We start from the raw sequence: 19,907 nt of genomic DNA on the forward strand, positions 1-19,907 counted from the left end.
ATATATATATATATATATATATATATTATAATTATTTATATTTTTATTATTTTATTATAATTATTTACCTGCTCAAACTAAGGGTAAATACACTTTAAAATTTTACTCATTTTTTTATACACTGCAAAAACAGTCTAGAATTAGAAAAAGATTTCTTAATTTAAGTGTTTTTACTCTTAATTTGAGTAGGTAAGTAAGAGGATTTGCCAATGGAATGAGTATTTTTATTCTTAAAATAAGATAATTAGATAAAACTCACTTGAAATAAGACAATGCAATTGTTTTTTCTTATTTTAAGTGTAAATTGTCTTGTTCCATTGGCAAAGTGTCTCGCTTACCTCCTCAGTTCAAGAAAAAATACACTTATTTTAAGAAAAATTTACTTATTAAGATTTAAATTTTTGCAGTCTATAGTTTTTACAGTGAACACATTTAATTTTGTGCATAAGTCCTGCAACCTAATTTTTCTGTGAAGTCAAACATGCTTCATTAGCTATGATTTTATATCAAATATGCAGCAAATTTAACCGATATTCTGCTAATAAAAAAAAAATGTCACAATTAATAAGACATGTGATCAAAATTAAATGTAAATTTGTTAAATCGATAATGGAGGAAGAAAAAAACCTGCTTCTCCATCATCCTCTCACTACTTCCCATCGTTTTGTCGTTCCTGCCAGTAGTAACATGAACAGTGCTGAACATAATGCGAAATAAAATAATAATTTCAATAATTACACTGTGAGCAGTTCACTGGAAACGCAGCTATTGATACAGAATTTCTGCATCACTTCTTCTCATGCTGCACCATGCAGACGCTCCATCTGCACTGATAAAGATCGACTCACCTCAGAGGCTAAACTTTGACCAGTTCTAACTGACAGCAGCCGAAACTATTCTCTGATTTACTCAGTAAATTATCATTTTACTGTCAGTGGAGCATTGCTTATAATATTTATGGTATTATTATTTTCCTACTCAAATAAATGCACTTAATTTAAGGGATTTTTACTCATGGGGCCGGATTTATCAAGATCCAATTTTGCGTGCAGTAATTTGCGCTCGCAAACTGGAATTTTGCGCGAGGGGCTGGACCATGGTTTGCTCGTGATTTAACAAGAGCGATTGCGTAACTGGTGGCAGGTGCAAAACTGTTGGAGACGCCCTATTTAAATGATGGTTTTGCGCGTTTTGTGGTTTGCGGCAAAGTAGTGCATTAAGAAATTTAAATCTTACAGTGATATATAAAGAAAAAACTTTGGCAACCTTTATTCCCTAAGGTGGTATGTGGCTGAATTTCTACTTCACTGCAGTAAAAAAAAAAAAAACAACAACAAAAAAACAGGTGTTTTGTATTGGCCTGTAGAAAAATGCACAGACCAAATGGCTCACAAGAAGTGACTGTGGATGAGATTACGCATCCCCGCAGCATTGGCATGTTGCTCCACAGGCGCAGGGGGAGAACCCCGACCCCGTCAGACAGCACTTCTGAAAAACGAGATTGGGAGATCCCAGCTCTCTGACCCAGATGCAAAAAGTGCAACGTTGCAAGGAGTTTTGTGATATCTGGTATTGCGTGGGTCCTCCTTGTGGCTGGCTCCAAATCCATTCGGAGTTCCCCCAACAGCTCCAAAATGGCAATGCTGGATAAACGACATGTTTTGATGATCGTTTCCTCGTTCATTCCAAAAATATTCACACGGAGTGAAAAAATGCGTTCTCTGCGTCTCCTTGCTTCATTTCCATGTCTCCTTCTTGCGACAATAACCGCTGCCATGTGTGCGCAATTACGCATACAGACCATTTGCACCTTCTTTTGAAACGTGTTAAATATAGAGTCAGATACCGTTAGCAAAATTGTTTTTAGGTTTGATAAAACACTTTGCGAGTGCTAAATTAATATATTTACATGTTATCCTCCCACAAGACGCACTTTTGCGTGTAAACGCCCCATATTGCATATTCATTGCAGAAAAGGTACTAAATGGATAAGAGGCGCTATTTAGCACGTTTTAAAGACCAAATCCTTTTAGCACGCTGTTGATAGATCAGTTTGTAAATTTTTTAGCGTGCGCAGTGAAATAGCTCACGTTTTTATACACGCAAACCTTTGATAGATCCGGCCCATAGTCAGAAGGTTTTTGCAGTGTTTTGTCTTTGTGTTTTGATTTTCATTCCCATAATTTTTAAAACCCAAACGCTTTTGGTAAATGAATGCAGTGTGCAGGTGGGAGTTTGGAGCGTTCCACTGATTGTGTGCTGCTTCTGTTAAACAGGGGATTATCTGGAGAAGATGTGGGCCGGTCGAGACGCGGCGGACATCAAGAGTAAGGCCCTCAGTGCTTCTCGCTCGGTTGCTTCACTGGAAAAAAATCTAAAAAAGTCATTTTTTCTTAAACTAATCGCAGTTTTTCTTGAGTTGAGGAGGTAAGTGAGACACTTTGCCAATGGAACAAGACAATTCAATCTGATAAACTCAAGACGAAGAGAAAAGACAATTAGGAGAAATTTATTGATACAGTTACTTGGTCTTTGGCGCTCAGACCTCAGCAGGAAACATAGCGCTGAATTTTAATAGATATGCATGAACAGGAGTAAAGAATAAGGCTGTTTCCCCCGAGGCCTGAACCTGGTGGTGCAGAGGAGATAGATAGAGTTGGTCAGTCTGTAGACTGCTGGTTAGTGAGACGGTCTGCTGAGCTTTATGGGGAGATCCAGTGGACTGCTCCAGCTGATACTAGAGCTTCACTCAGGGACCTGGAAGATGGAAGTCCAGTTGGAAAACACAGGTTGAGAGAACCTGTCCATGATGAGCAAGCATGAAGAGACAGTGGAGAGGAAAAACTCCCCGTTGGGAAGAAACCTCTGGCAGAACCAGGCTCAACATGGCGGTCTACTGCCTGACCGGTTAAGATGAGACAGGGAACGCAGTAAGAGTCCGGGAGGAATGAAACTCTGATGAAGCTTAAGCTACGATGGTGGAGGAGGGGATGGAGGGGGGTGGAAACGGGGTCATCTGAATGAAGTCATACGGCGCAGCCACTGCCTGCGCACTAGGGAGCAGATGAGTTGCAGATCGGAGGCCTTTTAAGATGAGCTTTAGATGCTGATTGGCTTTCGTAGAGGCGTGGTTCAAAGATGATTGGCTGAGTCACAGGCAAATGAAGACGAATAATCAGGTTATTCAGTTAAACTTCCGCCTAGGCTCCATTAATAAGTGTATATTATCTAAAAGAGTAAAAATCCTCCTTCCATTGGCAACTCATCTTATTTACCTGCTCAAACTAAGGGTAAATACACTTAATTTAAGACATTTTGACTTATTTCTAGATCGTTTTGCAATGTTTTTCACTGAAGCTTTTTGTTTCATGTCTTCTGTCTCCAGTTGAGCGGGACAACATGTCGGACTTCTGCGTCCTGGGACAGAGACCCCCTCCTCACCTTGCTCAGCTCAGCCACCTCAGCTCCGGCGGGCCCCTCCTCAAAGCCGGATCCGGCGACCCGCAGGCCCCCTCTCAGCCGCTGCAGCAGCCTCCTCCTCCCCAGCAGCAGCCCTCCCCTCACGGGCCCCTCCACCACAGCCCTCCCCTCCGCACAGGACAAGTGCCCCCGCCTCCCCCGCCGCCTCCGCCCGGCCCCCTGCAGCCCCTGCTGGGGCCGGGTGGGCTCCTCTCTCCGCAGCTCTCCCCGCAGCTGGTTCGCCAGCAGCTGGCCATGGCCCACCTCATCAACCAGCAGCTGGCGGTGAGCCGCCTGCTGGCCCACCAGCACCCTCAAACCCTCAACCAGCAGTTCCTCAACCACCCCCCCATCCCTCGGGGTTCCTCCAAAGGTGGAGGAGACCATCCTGGGAGCAACCCCTCAGCCGCTGAGGTCTCCTCTGAGATCTACCAGCAGGTCAGAGACGAGCTGAAGAGAGCCAGCGTCTCCCAGGCCGTGTTCGCCCGCGTGGCCTTCAACCGCACCCAGGTAGGGAGCCAGGAACGCCATCGAACCCATCCAGATGCAGGAGCCCAAACTATGTGATGAGCAGGAAAGAATCCAAATCTAGACAAGTCATTTTTACTTAAAATAAGTGCAATTGCTCTTGGATTGAGGTGGTAAAAGAGACATTTGGCCAATGGAACAAGACAGTTTACACTTAAAATTAGAAAACACAACTGCATTATTTTACTACAGGTGCATATTATCTAATTATCTCATTTTAATGGTAAAAATTACTAATTCCATTGGCAAACTATCTCATTTACCTACTCAAAATACAGGTAAATGCACTTAATTTAAGAAATTTCTACTTATTTCTAGATGGTTTTTCCAGTGTAAAACGTGAGAGAAGGAATCCTCGTGTCTTTGGTTTCCTGTGGTTAGCAGGAGTTCAGAGGGGAGGGGGTGAGAGATCATCAGGTCTCCTCCCCCGCCTTCCCAGCAGCAGGAACACCTGATGCATCCATGCTGCGCTAACCTGCTCACAGCACGCCCCATTAGAGCAGAGTACAGGGAGGCTCACAGGCCAGGTGGAGATTTCTGTTTATAATCAGCATGGAGGGAATTTGTTCCTTTATTGTTGCAACTAAAGAAAATGTTATGCAAATAAAAATATGAAAAAAGGGTTTTTTTTTGGTGAATAAAACTTAAAGCAACACAATCCACAAATTAAACTTTGAAAAAGATCAAAATCAAAAAGGTTTTAAGAGTAAATTAACAGTTTTCTTAACTTGTTTTTTCCAATTATTCATTTATTCAAATTTTAATTTTTTCTTTATAGATTTTACATTTTTCAAATTTTATTTTGTTATTTATTTATTTTTTTTTTCAGCAAGATTTAACTTTTTTTATTTAATTGAAAATTAATTTTTTTGGGATCATTTATTGGACTGGAAGTGATGGGAATGTGATCTGTCAAATGAAAAGAAAGGAATTCATAAAAAAAAAAAAAAAAAAGATTGAAATTATAAATCAGTTGAAAATTTTGAAAATTAAAAAAAATAGAGAAAAAAAAAACAATTCAAAGAATGATAAAAAAAAAAAAAAATTTATTCTGGAATGCATTTTTCTCAAATTTAGAAAATCTTGATTTTTTTTTTTTTTTTTTTTTTATATTCTATTTCCAATTACTAAATGAGTTGTTTGCTTGTAACAATGATGGCACAAAATTCACTCCATAAATCATCTGGTCAAATTTAGCAAACATCAGATCTATTTCATAGTTTTTAAAATGTAAACGTTTTTTGGTCCCGAAAAGTTAAAAGAATCAAACGTCGAACCAAAGGAAGATTTATATACGCTGCTGTGATGCTAATGAGCGTTAGCACTGATATGCTAAATGTTACCAAAATCCAACCTGCTGTTGGTCAGACTAAGATGGGTTTCTCATTTCAGTTAGAGATTAAATAGGGTGGGTGGGGTTTGGTGAACCAAAAAAACCAGAAGAAGAAGAAGAACATCTGATCCTTAGTGCATCAACCTGATGGGCTCCAATTATTAGAGGCCAACAGCAAAAGCTGCTTCGTCAAATTTAAAGAGCTCCTTATCATCCAGTCCACCTTTTTCAGCCAACTGTTTGTTTTTGTTTGCCTGGTGTTTCAACTTTTCTGCAAAGCTTTGATTAAAGCTGTAAGATCTCATCCTAGATCCACAAAACCTGAGGAAGATGATTCACTGTGAAACTCCTACTGGACTCTGGCCAATCAAAATAGTAGATGTTGATTAATCAATGTCTCAGACGCTAATAGAAAATGGAAAAAAAAACAACCAAAATCAATTTTTATTAAATTACAGATGTTTTAATTTGTATTCATTTCAGTTGTACAATTCTGAATTCCTGCTTTGAATAATGGACAGATGCATGAGCTCTGCTGGTAGTTGCCTGCTGGCATTGTGCAGAAATGCGATATTCTTGCCTGCATGTTACTGTAACGCCTCTATAAATACGTATTGTCGTGTTTTCCGCCCCACGGAATGCCATGGGTCACACTGCATTTATAACCTCACTCAACATATTCTCATTATCAGTTTCTGTAAAATCGTACGAAAAGTTATGCACAATATTTCGTACGTTTTTGACGTTTTTCCTAGAAAAAAACAGATCAGTGCGCATGCGCAGCCAAAAAGCAGATCCACGGACGGACGTAAAACTGGAAAAAACAGTGCAATAATTACTTCTTGATGTCTCTAACTAGGTTGCTTGCTGTTTTGTATCTTAGGGTCAGGGTTAATTGTATGTTAAATTCTATGTTATTGAATGGTGCCTAAGATGCGCATACGCGAGGATATCTTGTCTCGAGAAAAGACGTAAAAATACGACGAAATACGACGAAAAAAACGTCAAAAACTTACGAAATTACTGTGCATAACTTTTCATACGATTTCATACGAACTGATAATGAGAATACACTGCCTCATTTTGGCTCTGAAGTGGAGTTTCCATGTTTTTCCAATTTAGAGAAGATTTTTTTTACTGCACAATTGGGAAAACAGCAGCAGGCAGATATTTTTGAGCTGTTAAATCCATTCTGCAAGATGCCATCAGTTTTTAAGACTTTTGTTTAAATTACTATTCAACCTATAAATGAAGAACTGATAATAACAGTAATAGAGAAGAGATAATGGCTACATCCTGAAATACGTGTTCTAAATATTACACTGATTCTTTACACTGGAAATTATCTAGAAATAAGTAAAAAAATTTAATTAATTGTATTTACCCTTAATTTGAGTAGGTAAATGAGATTTCTCTAATTGAAATCATATTTTCACTCTTAAGATAATTAGATAATATGCACTATAAATAAGACAATGGAATAGTTTTTTTTTATTTTAAATGTAAATTGTCTTGTTCTATTGGCAAAATGTCTCACTTTCCTCCTCAATTCAAGAAAAAATGAACTTATTTTAGATTTTTTTTTACCAGTGTATCTCCTCTGATATTGCGACTGCACTGCAAAAACATCTAGAAAAAAGAAAAAAATGGCTTGAATTTAAAAGTAGTGTAGCTTAATATGGCTAACTGAGCGAGCTAAAAGAGGCTAACCTGTTAGCTACAGCTAGCCACTGCTCCTCCCAACTCTACCCCTTTATATCATGGTCTAACAGTTACTTTGTTAATCAGAAACTGATTTTTTGGGGGGTTTTGTTATCAATCAAATAAAACTTCATCGCTCATTATTGCTTCAGATGCTCCCGACTCGGCACACGAACGCTGCATTGTTATTATCGTTGCCTGGGCAACCACAATGTTTTATGTTACGTGGCAACGTTCAACCAATCATATAGCGTGACGTCACTGGTATGCGCAGGGTTTGAGCAGGCCATGGCCTCCGTGCTAAAGTGTTCATACACTGCAAAAATTATAAATCTAAATAAGTGACCATTTCTTAAAATAAGTGGATTTGCTCTAAAATTAAGGAGGTAAGTGAGATACTTTGCCAATGGAACAAGACAATTTACATTTAAAATAAGAAAAAACAATTGCATTGTCTTCTTACAAGTGCAAATTATCTATTTATCTTATTTTAAGAGTAAAAATTCTTATTCCATCGAATCATCTTATTTACCTACTAAAATTAAGGCTAAATACACCTAATTTAAGACATTTTTACTTATTTCTAGATTTTTTTTGCAGTGAATAGAACACAATTTTTATTTAAATTAAGAAAAACAGCTACATCGTCTTATTTCAAGTGCCTTTTATCTAATTATCTTATTTTAAGAGTAAAAATACTAATTTTACTGGCAAATCGCACTATTTACCTGCTCAATTTAAGGCCAAATAAACTTAATTTAAGACATTTTTACTTATTTCTAGATCATTTTTGCAGAGTAAAATAGTGCACTGCAAAAGTCATTTTTCTTAGAATAAATATATTTTCACTTGATTTAATTAGGTAAATAATATAATTTGCCATTTGAATGAGATGATTTAGCTAAAAATACAAAGGAAAAGTTGTATGTGCATGATATCTAATTATTTTATTTTAAGGGAAAATGGCTAATGTAATTTGGCATATCATCTCATTTACCTGGCTCAATTTATTGGAAAAAAGCATTAAATTTAGCTTATTTTTCAATCAGCTTTTGCAGTGAAACTGCTGTGAGGTTTCTGAGGTTAGAGTTGTTTTAAGGGGCTTCTTGGTCTTGGCCCTTAATTAAAAAAAAAATCTGAATTTCCCTTTAAAAAGTAGCAGAAGTTGGCCCAATGTTTGAGTGGTGACATGTTGGGGCTTCTGTTAATCAGGGCTTGCTGTCAGAAATCCTGCGGAAGGAGGAGGACCCTCGCACGGCGTCGCAGTCCTTGCTGGTCAACCTGAAGGCTATGCAGAACTTCCTGAACCTACCAGAGAGTGAGCGCGATCGCATCTACCAGGAGGAGAGAGAGCGCACCATGAACCCCTCAGTGGGGCTGCCCTCCTCCAACTCCAACAACCCCGGAGCCCAGCGCCTCTCACAGGTTAGAGCTCTTCTCCAACCGCAGTAAAAACACAAAACTGGCAGAAAACCGTAGATTGGTAGCTGAGACTGACGTCTGATGGGGTGTATGTCTGTACGTGTTTCTGCTTAGAAAGTGTGGGAGAGGAGCCTGGACGACCCAATAGCCCCTGATACCTGGGCCTCCATCTGGAAGAACAAGACTAAAATCTCCAACTCTGTGAGTTATTCGCCATCTTAAACCTTAAACCTATGGGGAGAAATCTGTTCTATACTTGGACATTTGGAAAAAATCCAAACCAGAAATAAACAGAAAAAGGTTTTGAGAGTAGCTTTACTTTTTCTCAGATATATTGATTTTATTTCTTACAATATAAATATATATTTAAAATTTTAGTTTTTCAAATTTCTCTTTCTCTATGAGTGATGTTTTACAAAAAATCACTCATATTTCACCAAATAGTGAGTGTTTGCATTGGGCATAAAGTGAAGAGAAAGTGATCTGTAAAAATGCAATTTGAAAAGAATCTGATTTCATAAAACTCAATCTGAAATAGAGAGATTATATTCAGTTTAATTTAGTTTATTTCTATTGCGCCAATTCATTCACATGTCATCCCTGCAATCCCTCACACTAAGCATGCTTGTAGCGACAGTAGAGAGGAAAAACTCCCTTTGAACAGGAAGAAACCTCCAGCAGAACCAGGCTCAGTGTGAGCGGCCATCTGCTGAGGCCCACTGGGGTTCAAGGAGACAGAAGCAGACATAGAAAAAGAAGCATAGATACAAAAGGCAACTGTCAACCAGCTCCACAGGCGGCCCCGTCCAGGAAACACACAGCCAGGCAGACGAGCTCCGAGCCAGCTCCCATGTCAGAGGATGAAGAGAGCACATCCAGCCAGTCACAGTCAGAGAAACAGGACTACACTGGAAAACAGGCCAAGCTCCAACATCTAGAAACAAAGGTGTAAAAAAAAAAAAAAACTATCTTAAAATCTGTTAAAAAATGGAAAGAAAGATACAGTAAAAAAACAAAATCATAATTATGCACATTAACGTTACTTTCCAGACCTATTTTTTATTCATAAGTTCCTTAACGTTTCATTTCAGGATTGCGTTTTTTTTTTTTTTCAAACCTCCATTTTCTAACCGAGTTCTCTGCAACAATAATTGAACAAAATTCCCTCCAAAGACGTCTGCATGTCATGATCTGAGGACTCTGACTGGAAGCAGTCTTAAAAGCCTTCTTATGAGCCGACTGTAAACATCACACACATGAAACCAGCGTGCCGACCCGTCCTCCATGTGCAGCGGCGATAAGGCGGCTCCCTCTGATCTCAGGGCAAATGCCCATTCATGGCTGCGGCTGAATAAGTTGCCCTGTTCTTATTATGGCTATGTAAAATTATCTCAGCATCGTTTATGCTGAGGGAATGTAAGCGAGCCGGTCCGTGCACGTCTCGTGGATGACTTCAAACGCTGTGTACACAAGCGCTCAGAGAGAGCCAGCGCATGGCCGCTCAAACAGAAACAGCCAAAAAGAGACAAAAGAGGGGCTCCTAATGACTTCGATCTGTAAACAACAGTCATGTGGAGACGTGCGCTGCAGATGTGCGGAGAACTCGGCATGTTCAGTGACCGGCTCGACTCCATCATCAGCTGATAGTAGTTTCACCAGCAGATAAAGGACAACTTTTCCTTTGGCTGCATAAAGTCTGCTTTTCTTTTTTTAAATCTCCTGATTCAGTTCAATTCTATTCAGTTTATTTCTATAGCACCAATTCACAACACATTGATTCAAAGTTTTCTATCTAAGGAAAACCAGCTGATTGCATCGACTCATTGACTCTTCAGCAACTCTTTAATTGCACATTTTCAGTTCTATTCAGTTTATTTCTATAGCTCCAATTCACATCATGTCATCTCAGGTCACTTTCCAGTTCACCAGATCATCCAGTCAGATTGATTCAAAGTTTTCTATCTAAGGAAAACCAGCTGATTGCATCGACTCATTGACTCTTCAGCAACTCTTTAATTGCACATTTTCAGTTCTATTCAGTTTATTTCTATAGCTCCAATTCTCATCATGTCGTCTCAGGTCACTTTCCAGTTCACCAGATCATCCAGTCAGATTGATTCAAAGTTTTCTGACTAAGCAAAACCAGCTGATTGCATCGACTCATTGACTCTTCAGCAATCCCTCACACTAAGCATGCTTGTAGCGACAGTGGAGAGGAAAAACTCCCTTTGAACAGGAAGAAACCTCCAGCAGAACCAGGCTCAGTGTGAGCGGCCATCTGCTGAGGCCCACTGGGGTTCAAGGAGACAGAAGCAGACATAGAAAAAGAAGCATAGATACAAAAGGCAACTGTCAACCAGCTCCACAGGCGGCCCCGTCCAGGAAACACACAGCCAGGCAGACGAGCTCCGAGCCAGCTCCCATGTCAGAGGATGAAGAGAGCACATCCAGTTAGTCACAGTCAGAGAAACAGGACTACACCAGTTTATACAGTAATGAGTAACTCTAATTTAATGCTTTTTAATGCACTTTTAATGCTCTTAGAAATATTTTTAATGCCATCAGTGAGTATCCATGACTCTCATACATATATATATATATTTACTGCACAATCCTACGTCATCTTTTACATCATCTTTACCGTTGACAGGCTGCAGCCATGTCCTGAATTCCTCGTTTTCCAGCCACTTTTGTTGAAATTTGCATTTTACTCATTCTCTAGATTTTTCTCCGCCTCGTTTCTATTCCAAATATACGATTTTACAATCAACCAGAAGCAGTTCCGCACAAACACACGGAACCAGTTATATCTGAACTAATATATCTGATGAAATTGTTTTTTATAATTTTTTTTAAATCATTTTAAAAGCCACTATAACCACATTTAACCCTTGAAAGCCCGATCCAAGAATAAAACAAAACAGAAAATTACTTTTTTTTTGGTTTGAATTCCTTATTTGGCCTTTTAACAAAATATGTAAAAAGAAAAAACAGAAATAAAATTTTGATATTAATAATTTATTACTATGCGATAAGTCAATATTATTTTTTGTGTAGTCTTCTACTGGCTGTTATCAGGTATATCTGATTGTGTATGATAGGATTTTGAGCAAAGTTTTTACCATTAAATTATGCAAAAGGTGTCAGACGCAAAACATTTCAGAAACCGTATGTATCAAATATGATACATTTGGCATTACAGGGTTAATGAACTTTAATGCAAATTAAAAAATAATAATTTAATGACTAATGATTTTTAATGACCCGTGGAAACCATGTGCACTGAAAAATAGGCCGATCTCCAACATTTGTAAACAAAGGTGTTGATGGCAGCAGCACAGCTGATATTTCTCTCCAGGATGGAGTCACAGCCAAACAGGAACAGACCAGATGAAGCTACTATGAGAAAAAGCAGAGAGAGCAGAACGTTAGAGATTGAACTAACAGATTCTGCAGAGTGGGAGAATAGAGATAGAATGAAGCAGAATGATGAAAAAGGGGTCCCTATGTCCTCCAGCAGTCTAAGCCTATAGCAGAACTATAGGAGATCGTGATCACTGATGATTGGTTATTCTTCCCTCTCCAGCCGAAGCCATCCGGGCCGGGCCCAGACCTCCCTCTGAAGCTGGAGTCGCTGGTCAACATCACGTCAGGCATCTATGAGGAGATTCAGCAGGAGATGAAGAGAGCCAAGGTGTCACAGGCGTTGTTTGCAAAGGTGGCTGCAAACAAGAGCCAGGTGAGCTGAGAGACGACGCTCCAAATACCTGCTGCTGGGTGTCCTGAGTCCAATAAATAGAAATAATTTTCATCATCTTGTAGCTTTGAAACACTCTTAAAACAACAGGCAGAACAGAGAAGATCCAGAGCAGCGATAAGGTGTATTTCTGTGCTCTGAATGTGGCTGCAGATGTTTTCTCTCTGCCTGAGGAGCCGTTGAGCCCTGCAGACAATAAAGAGATGTCAGCTTTTCATTACAACTGCAAGACATAGTTTGTGTTGCTTAAAGTGGAAAAATGCTTCCATCCTTCAACAGGCAGGTCGATCCGTCTGCGGTCCACATCAAACCAGTTTGGAAGTTATTTTAAAAGCGGCTGTGATGAAAACCTTCCTGCATGGAGAAAATTCAAACCAAACCTTTCTGTGTTTGATTGTATAATCTTAATGATTTTAAAATATATATTATTATATTTATTGCTAAGAATCCTGCTTCATCCATCTTTTTGTAGATTTTATTGGCATCTCATGTGAAAAACAAACTATTATTGTTAAAAGGATCCATGGCCAGTAGAATATGTTGGCCCAATATGTTGTTTATTTCCTATTACTTTAAAAATTGACATTATAAAAACTGTTAAAACTCATAAAAACATCATTATAATTCAGTTTATCTCTATAGCTCCAATTCTCATCATGTCGTCTCAGGTCACTTTCCAGTTCACCAGATCATCCAGTCAGATTGATTCAAAGTTTTCTATCTAAGGAAAACCAGCTGATTGCATCGACTCATTGACTCTTCAGCAATCCCTCACACTAAGCATGCTTGTAGCGACAGTGGAGAGGAAAAACTCCCCTTGAACAGGAAGAAACCTCCAGCAGAACCAGGCTCAGTGTGAGCGGCCATCTGCTGAGGCCCACTGGGGTTCAAGGAGACAGAAGCAGACGTAGAAAAAGAAGCATAGATACAAAAGGCAACTGTCAACCAGCTCCACAGGCGGCCCCGTCCAGGAAACACACAGCCAGGCAGACGAGCTCCGAGCCAGCTCCCATGTCAGAGGATGAAGAGAGCACATCCAGTTAGTCACAGTCAGAGAAACAGGACTACACTGGAAAACAGGCCAAGCTCCAACATCTAGAAACAAAGGTGTTGATGGCAGCAGCACAGCTGATATTTCTCTCCAGGATGGAGTCACAGCCAAACAGGAACAGACCAGATGAAGCTACTATGAGAAAAAGCAGAGAGAGCAGAAGGTTAGAGATTGAACTAACAGATTCTGCAGAGTGGGAGAATAGAGATAGAATGAAGCAGAATGATGAAATGGGGGTCCCTATGTCCTCCAGCAGTCTAAGCCTATAGCAGCCCCATAGTATAACTCAGTAACCATGAATTAGTTCTCAGCATTAAAAAGTTTGGTGAACCCTGTTTTAAATTATATTAGCTCTGCCATTTTTGCACATTAAAGGTCTTCCTCTTTGCAGAAAGTTCAAGAAATTCAAACACTAAATAGCTTTTGATCTGACCCAATATGGACAAATGTTCACAGGGTTCTTGTCCTGCTGGAAGGTGAAGCGGGACGAGAACCGTCTGCAGTTGTTTTAAGCCTTAACTTGGGTTCTGGGCTCTTAATGGCTTCCCTAACTTCTCCTTTAACAAAGTGGAGAGAACTGCTGTCTGCAGATCGCCCTGTTTCAGCCTCCTGCCGTTTAGGTGGACATCCATATCTTGTTTTTTTACGATGCCAGAGTCGCTTCATGTTCAGCTGAGGGATTAAGAGCGCCCTGTGAGATGCTTAAACTCTGGTTTAAACCTCTCCAGAACATTCATCTCCCACGCTGAACGCACCTTTAAGTTTTATTTATCCATAGCAGAGTAAAGGGGGCTGAAAAGATAATGCATGCCACATTTTATTTGTGAGAAATTGTAGAAAATTGTGCATTGTTTTCCTTCCACTTAGCTACTTTGTGTTGGTTTGTGATAAAATGTGGAAAAGTTCGGGGGTTATAGGTCCTTTGCATCTGGCTCAAAGACCGGTCTTTGTATGTATGGGTACCTGCAGCACATGTGTGTTTCTGTGTGGATGCGTATATTAGTGGCGAGCGCCATCCCCCAGGTCGGGGCTGGCGGTCTGCGGGGGCGGCGAAGGGTCACGGCTCGGTGCACCCATCTGCTGCAGCTGGCCACAAGGACGGAGAGCGAGGAGGAGAGAGATGATGGGCCTATTAGGCGGCACATGCTGCCCGAGGAGGCTGGCTGAACACGACAGCTGGTGTCACAAACCCAAGCAGCCTAGCGGGCATAATTCAATCCTCTCCATCTTCCTCATTGAATATCCTGTAGATCCACGACTTTTCCGCTCAATTTGCAGGGGTTAGTTCTGACTCTTTGGGCTGAGGTTGTGTGAGTTTAGCCGTAATAGCTCCCTTACCTGCAGAACGCCGTCAATGGGAGCATGTTGGAAAAATAGAGGAATAAATTGTGGGTGGTGCAGGACTTCTAACACAACTTCCCTGGTTTCCTGTTCTCCGTCGAGAACTTGAACACCGGTTTACATCTGTCATCTTTCACAGCACTACAACCCCTCAGGGCCTTGAGGTCCTATCAGGACCTGCTGAATGTCTCCATCCCAAAATGAGAAACTAAAGGAGACAAAACCTTTTCTTCTGGGGTCTCACTGCTTAAAAAAATTACATTTTTTAAGTTAATTTTGTTTTTAAATTAGTGTAATATTTCATTTGAGCAGGTAAGTAAGATAATTTGTCAACAGAGATCATTTTAATTTAAATTAGAAAAAAAAAACACCATTTCTTATTTCATGAGCATGATGTCGAATTTCATTTTTTAAGGGCTGAAATACGAATTTTCTTTACCTCCTCAAATTTAAGGCAAAAATACTTATTTTAATGCATTTTTGCATATTTTAGATCCTGAACTAAGTGTCATTTAAAGGCTAAACTAAACTAATACAGTGCAAAAACGATCTAAAAATAAGTAAAAATGTCTTAAATTAAGTGTATTCACCCTTAATTTGAGTAGGTAAATTAGCTAGTTTGCCAATGGAATGAGTAATTTTACTCTTAAAATAAGATAATTAGATAATATTCTCTTGAAATAAGACAATGCAATTGTGTTTTCTTATTTTAAATCTAAATTGTCTTGTTCCATTGGCAAAATGTCTCTTTTACCTCCTCAATTCAAGAACAAATGCACTTATTTTAAGAAAAAACTGACTAGTCCAGATTTAGATTTTTTTTCAGTGTATTGCTTGAATTTCTTTTGTTGTAATTACCGGTATTTTACATTTTATACCAGATTTATTTTATAGCAATATTTTATTATCCTCAAAGAAACTTTATAAAACAAGTTTTTCTTTGTCTATTAAAATGCTAAACATCCTATAACAAAAATAAATGTAATAGTAAATTAAAACAAAAAGAAGCATTAGAAGCAAAAAAATGAAAACATTATTAATGGATAATACATCATGTGATCTCAGTAATAGTATATAAATCAAATAAATCTCAGAATGCAGATACATGACGGCCGAAACCCATCCAAGAAAAAATGGTCATGCTGAATGCTGGTGAAGATTCTCACACTAGAAAAACGATCTACAAATAAGTAAAAATGTCTTAAATTAAGCGTATTTACCCTTAATTTAAGTAGGTCAATGAGATAGTTTGCCAATGTAATGAGTATTTTTACTCTAGAATAAGATAATTAGATAAAAGGCCCTTAAAATAAGACAATGCAATTGTGTTTTCTTATTTTAAATGTAAATTCTCTTGTTCCATTGGTAAAATGTGTATTTTACCTCCACAATCCAAGAACAAATACACTTATTTCAAGAAAAAATTTCTTATTTAGACTTCGATTTTTTCCAGTGCACTCATCCAGATCATAGTCATTCCAACAAAGTTCAACCCAGGCATTGCAGGCCAACAAAAAACCCAAACGACTCTCCATTCCTAAGGGGCGGACCCGTTCCTCTAGCCTCGTGAGACCATCCTGATCTCGCGAGCTTTCAAGGTTTCACTAATCTGTTACGTCATATGCTTCGTTGATCTGATTGGTTTATTTGGCCCGTCTATCACCAACATAGGCCAATCAGCTAACCAGTATTTTCGCCCCTTCCCAAAATTACTTCAAAGGAAGGTTTCCAGATGGATATGCGGAGCAAATCCATCTGGCGGAGTCAGGTTACCGTTCCTCTGGTTCAGTTTGAATGTTTTCTAAACCAAAACAAGTTTTTGGCTACACTGGAAAAATCAAAATCCAGATAAGTAATTTTTCGGTAGAATAAGTGTATCTGTTCTTGAATTGAGGAGTTAAGTGAGACAATTTGCCAATGGAACAAGAAAAAGTACATTTAAAATAAGTGAAAAAACGTCTTAATTCATATGTATGTTTTCTAATTATCTTATTTTCAGAGGAAAAATCCTCATTCCATTGGCAAATCATCTTATTTACCTCTTCAAATTAAGAGTAAATACACTTATTTTAAGACGTTTTGACTTATTTCTAGATCGTTTCTGCAGTGTACTATATAAAGACTTGAACTCAAAGCTATTTATGATACTTTGAATTGAAAAAGCTTCCTGGATGGGAAGCGAAACATCTTCAAACTTGGAAACAAAATCCAGTGGATGGTTTTTGAACTTTTTTGGAATACTCATGTTGAAGTATCAGTTCATGTCTTATTTCTTTAGCAGGGGTGGATTTAGGAAATTTGGGGCGCTACGCAAAGACAGGCAGGGGGCCCCTCTGAATAGAGAAGGCAACACATAAAACAGCCCCATTCTACAGATAGAGAAATGTTAATAGAATAGACATCCATTATCTGTTCTAGGTTGTGTCCCTCTCTTCTTGTCCCTTTTCTTCTTGTTTTCCTCTCTATGTTTTGTACTCAGCTGACTTTTCATGCTGTCTCTAAAGGAATGAAAGATTTTTTCCAAGCACTGAGCTCACTTAGCTGATTGCTCCTTCCTGTGTTTCCAAAAAGGCCAAAGTAAATAACCCAGTCCTTCTTTTCACTGTAGACAAGCCATGATCTGCTTCTCTGTTCTCCATTTTTCATTTGGATGAAATAATAGCTGCATGAATCATGACAGCAGACAAGATAGAGGAGAGCAGGAGGCGGGGTTACCAATCTACTCGCTCTGGAGAGCAGAGTTCGCTGCATTTAGATGTTGTCTCCAAAGTCTCCAGTAGCAGAAAAAAGTCTCTAGATTTGGCGCTAGGAGCTTTTTAGAAATCAAAGTGCTAGAGGGGTCTGAAAAGTGGCTAAATATAGCGACTAAAGCGCTAAGTTGGCAACACTGCTCTTTGCATGGTTTGTTTTCAAATGGTTTGCTGCTGTCTGTTTGGACCTTTCTGAACATGTGCAGCAAATGGACTGATCCAATATGGTGGACACTGAAGGGGGGGTCTGAGACACACTGAATATTATCAGCGTTCTGACGGCATTTTAGCGAAAGGATTTAAATCAAAAAGATAATTAATGTGCATGAATAAGTGTAACTATACATGTAAAGAGAGTTTTATGGGGCCCCCAGGAACTTGGGGCCCCTGCTTCTTACTTCCACTGATATTTGAGGCCAGATTGATAGCAGAAAGCTTTAATAAAGCGGTCTGATCTCTGCAGGGCTGGCTGTGTGAGCTGCTTCGATGGAAGGAGAACCCCAGCCCGGAGAACAGAACCCTGTGGGACAACCTGTGCACCATCCGGAGGTTCCTGGCGCTGCCGCAGGCCGACAGGGACCTGGCCTATGAAGAGGAGTCGCGCCACCATCACAGCGAGCGGCTGCACACCGTCCTCCACCTGCCGCAGGATGCCCACGTAAGCTCTCCTTATCTGTCGGCTTTTACCCACGTCAGAGCGGCGTCTCAGAAAACGGGCGCCAGATGCTTCAACATCTATTCCTGACTGATTGAGGAAAACAGGGAACGTTGCTGCCACCTCGCTCCACTTCCACGTCTCTCCTCAGAAACTCCATCTCATTTTGTCTAAAGCATGAAGCCTTTTTCTCCGGATGTATCGTCCGGATATGTCCACCGTCACTCAGCTCGTTTGTCATTATTGCGTTCTCGTATTTATTCGCTTAGAAGTAAGCATCAGGCCGTTTGATCTTGTGGCGTGTTGTTGGCGTGTCTTTGTGTGTCCATGTTTGCCCCTCCGGAGCGAAGGGTAAACAGTGTTGCTGGGTGGTGTGGCATCAGAGGAAATGCCCCATTAGTTTATGAGGAGGGCGGGTAGGGAGATCGATGCAGGAAACATGGTGACGTGTCAGCGGCCCTCCCACGCAGACAACATCCAGATTACTCGCTTTTCTCCTGCTGAAGATCCTCTTCACATCCAACTTCAACAGAAACTGTAAAGAAGGAGCTGCTGCTGCATGTGGATCTGGGAACGTGAATGAAGCAACTTCCACACAGTTTAACCCTTTATAGGGCCCTCAGTGAAATACTTTGAAATTCAAAATTTCAAGCCAATAGTGTTATTGGAACCCAGGTTAAAAAATTAAGAAAATAATGTCAATGTAATGACAAACGCCAACTTGTTCGACTATATTAAGAAAAATAACAAAATTGCTTCTATCAGAAATATAATATCTGGTATTAAAGACAAAGAGCGGGTCTTTGCGTGTCGTTTGATTCTGAATAATAAAAGTTGAGACTTAATAGGAATCTTCCCTTCCTGTGTGGTCTCAGTGGGTATTAAAGACTGCACTGCAAAACATTTAAATCTTAATAAGTCAATTTTTCTTAAAATAAGTGTATTTTTTCTTGAACTGAGGAGGTAAGTGAGACACTTTGCCAATGGAATGAGACAATTTACATTTAAAATAAGAAAAAACAATTGCATTGTCTTATTTCCAGTGAGTTTTATCTAATTATCTTATTTTAAGAATAAAAATACTCCTTCCATTGGCAAATCCTCTTACTTACCTACTCAAATTAAGAGTAAAAACACTTAAATTATGAAATCTTTACCTATTTCTAGATTGTTTTTGCAGTGTGGTCTGAACCCAGTTTATGGTGGTTGGTGCACTGGAAAAAAAATCTGGAAATAAGTAAACAATTTTTAAATTAAGTGTATTTACCCTTAATTCAAGCAGGTAAATGAGATAGTTTGCCAATGGAATGAGTATTTTTACCATAAAATAAGATAATCAGACGTTATGCACTTGAAATAAGACAATGCAATTGATTTTTTCTTATTTTAAATGTAAATTGTCTTGTTCCATTGGCAAAGTGTCTCAATTTCCTCTTCAATTCAATAAAAAAATGCACCAATTTTAAGAAGAAATTAGATATTTGGGTTTTTTAGTTTTTGAAGGGTGACAACTTTGCACTCAAAGAAATAAAAATCTAAATGAGTCGTTTTTTCTTAAAATGAGGGCATTGTTTCTTAATTTATGGAGGTAAGGGAGACAGATGATATGCACTTATAATAAGACAATGCAATTGTGTTTTCTTATTTTAAGTGTAAATTGTCTTGTTCCATTGGCAAAATGTCTCTTTTACCTCCTCAATCAAAGACAAAATGCATTTATTTTAAGAAAAAATGACTTATCTAGTTTTCCATTTTTTCCAGTGTGGTTCTGTCTGGACAGAACGGAGGGTCAGATGGTTCTGAGAGTTGGGGGGTAACTTCTGTTACATCTGCATGTCCCCAGAACTGCTCGGCCTCCCGGCAGTGATGTGTGTCCCACAGCTAACTTGGTCGAGTCTGCCCCCATAAAT

The 19,907-nt window shown here is 39.3% G+C and overlaps 1 protein-coding gene across 3 annotated transcripts in view; it reads left to right on the forward strand.

Annotated features, from left to right (window-relative positions):
- The window catches only part of satb2 (SATB homeobox 2), a 117,643-nt gene that overhangs the window by 77,908 nt on the left and 19,828 nt on the right, over nucleotides 1-19,907 (forward strand). For all 3 annotated transcript variants that reach the window (XM_038301954.1, XM_038301955.1, XM_038301956.1), the window contains 6 exons: nucleotides 2,277-2,327; nucleotides 3,386-3,969; nucleotides 8,234-8,446; nucleotides 8,558-8,644; nucleotides 12,030-12,182; nucleotides 17,806-18,000. In XM_038301954.1, the coding sequence (XP_038157882.1) occupies nucleotides 2,277-2,327; nucleotides 3,386-3,969; nucleotides 8,234-8,446; nucleotides 8,558-8,644; nucleotides 12,030-12,182; nucleotides 17,806-18,000 (1,283 nt within the window). The remainder of the gene's footprint in view (nucleotides 1-2,276; nucleotides 2,328-3,385; nucleotides 3,970-8,233; nucleotides 8,447-8,557; nucleotides 8,645-12,029; nucleotides 12,183-17,805; nucleotides 18,001-19,907) is intronic.

Source organism: Cyprinodon tularosa, unplaced genomic scaffold (genome assembly GCF_016077235.1).
Source record: "Cyprinodon tularosa strain WSP-4 unplaced genomic scaffold, ASM1607723v1 ctg479, whole genome shotgun sequence".
NCBI lineage: Eukaryota > Metazoa > Chordata > Actinopteri > Cyprinodontiformes > Cyprinodontidae > Cyprinodon > Cyprinodon tularosa.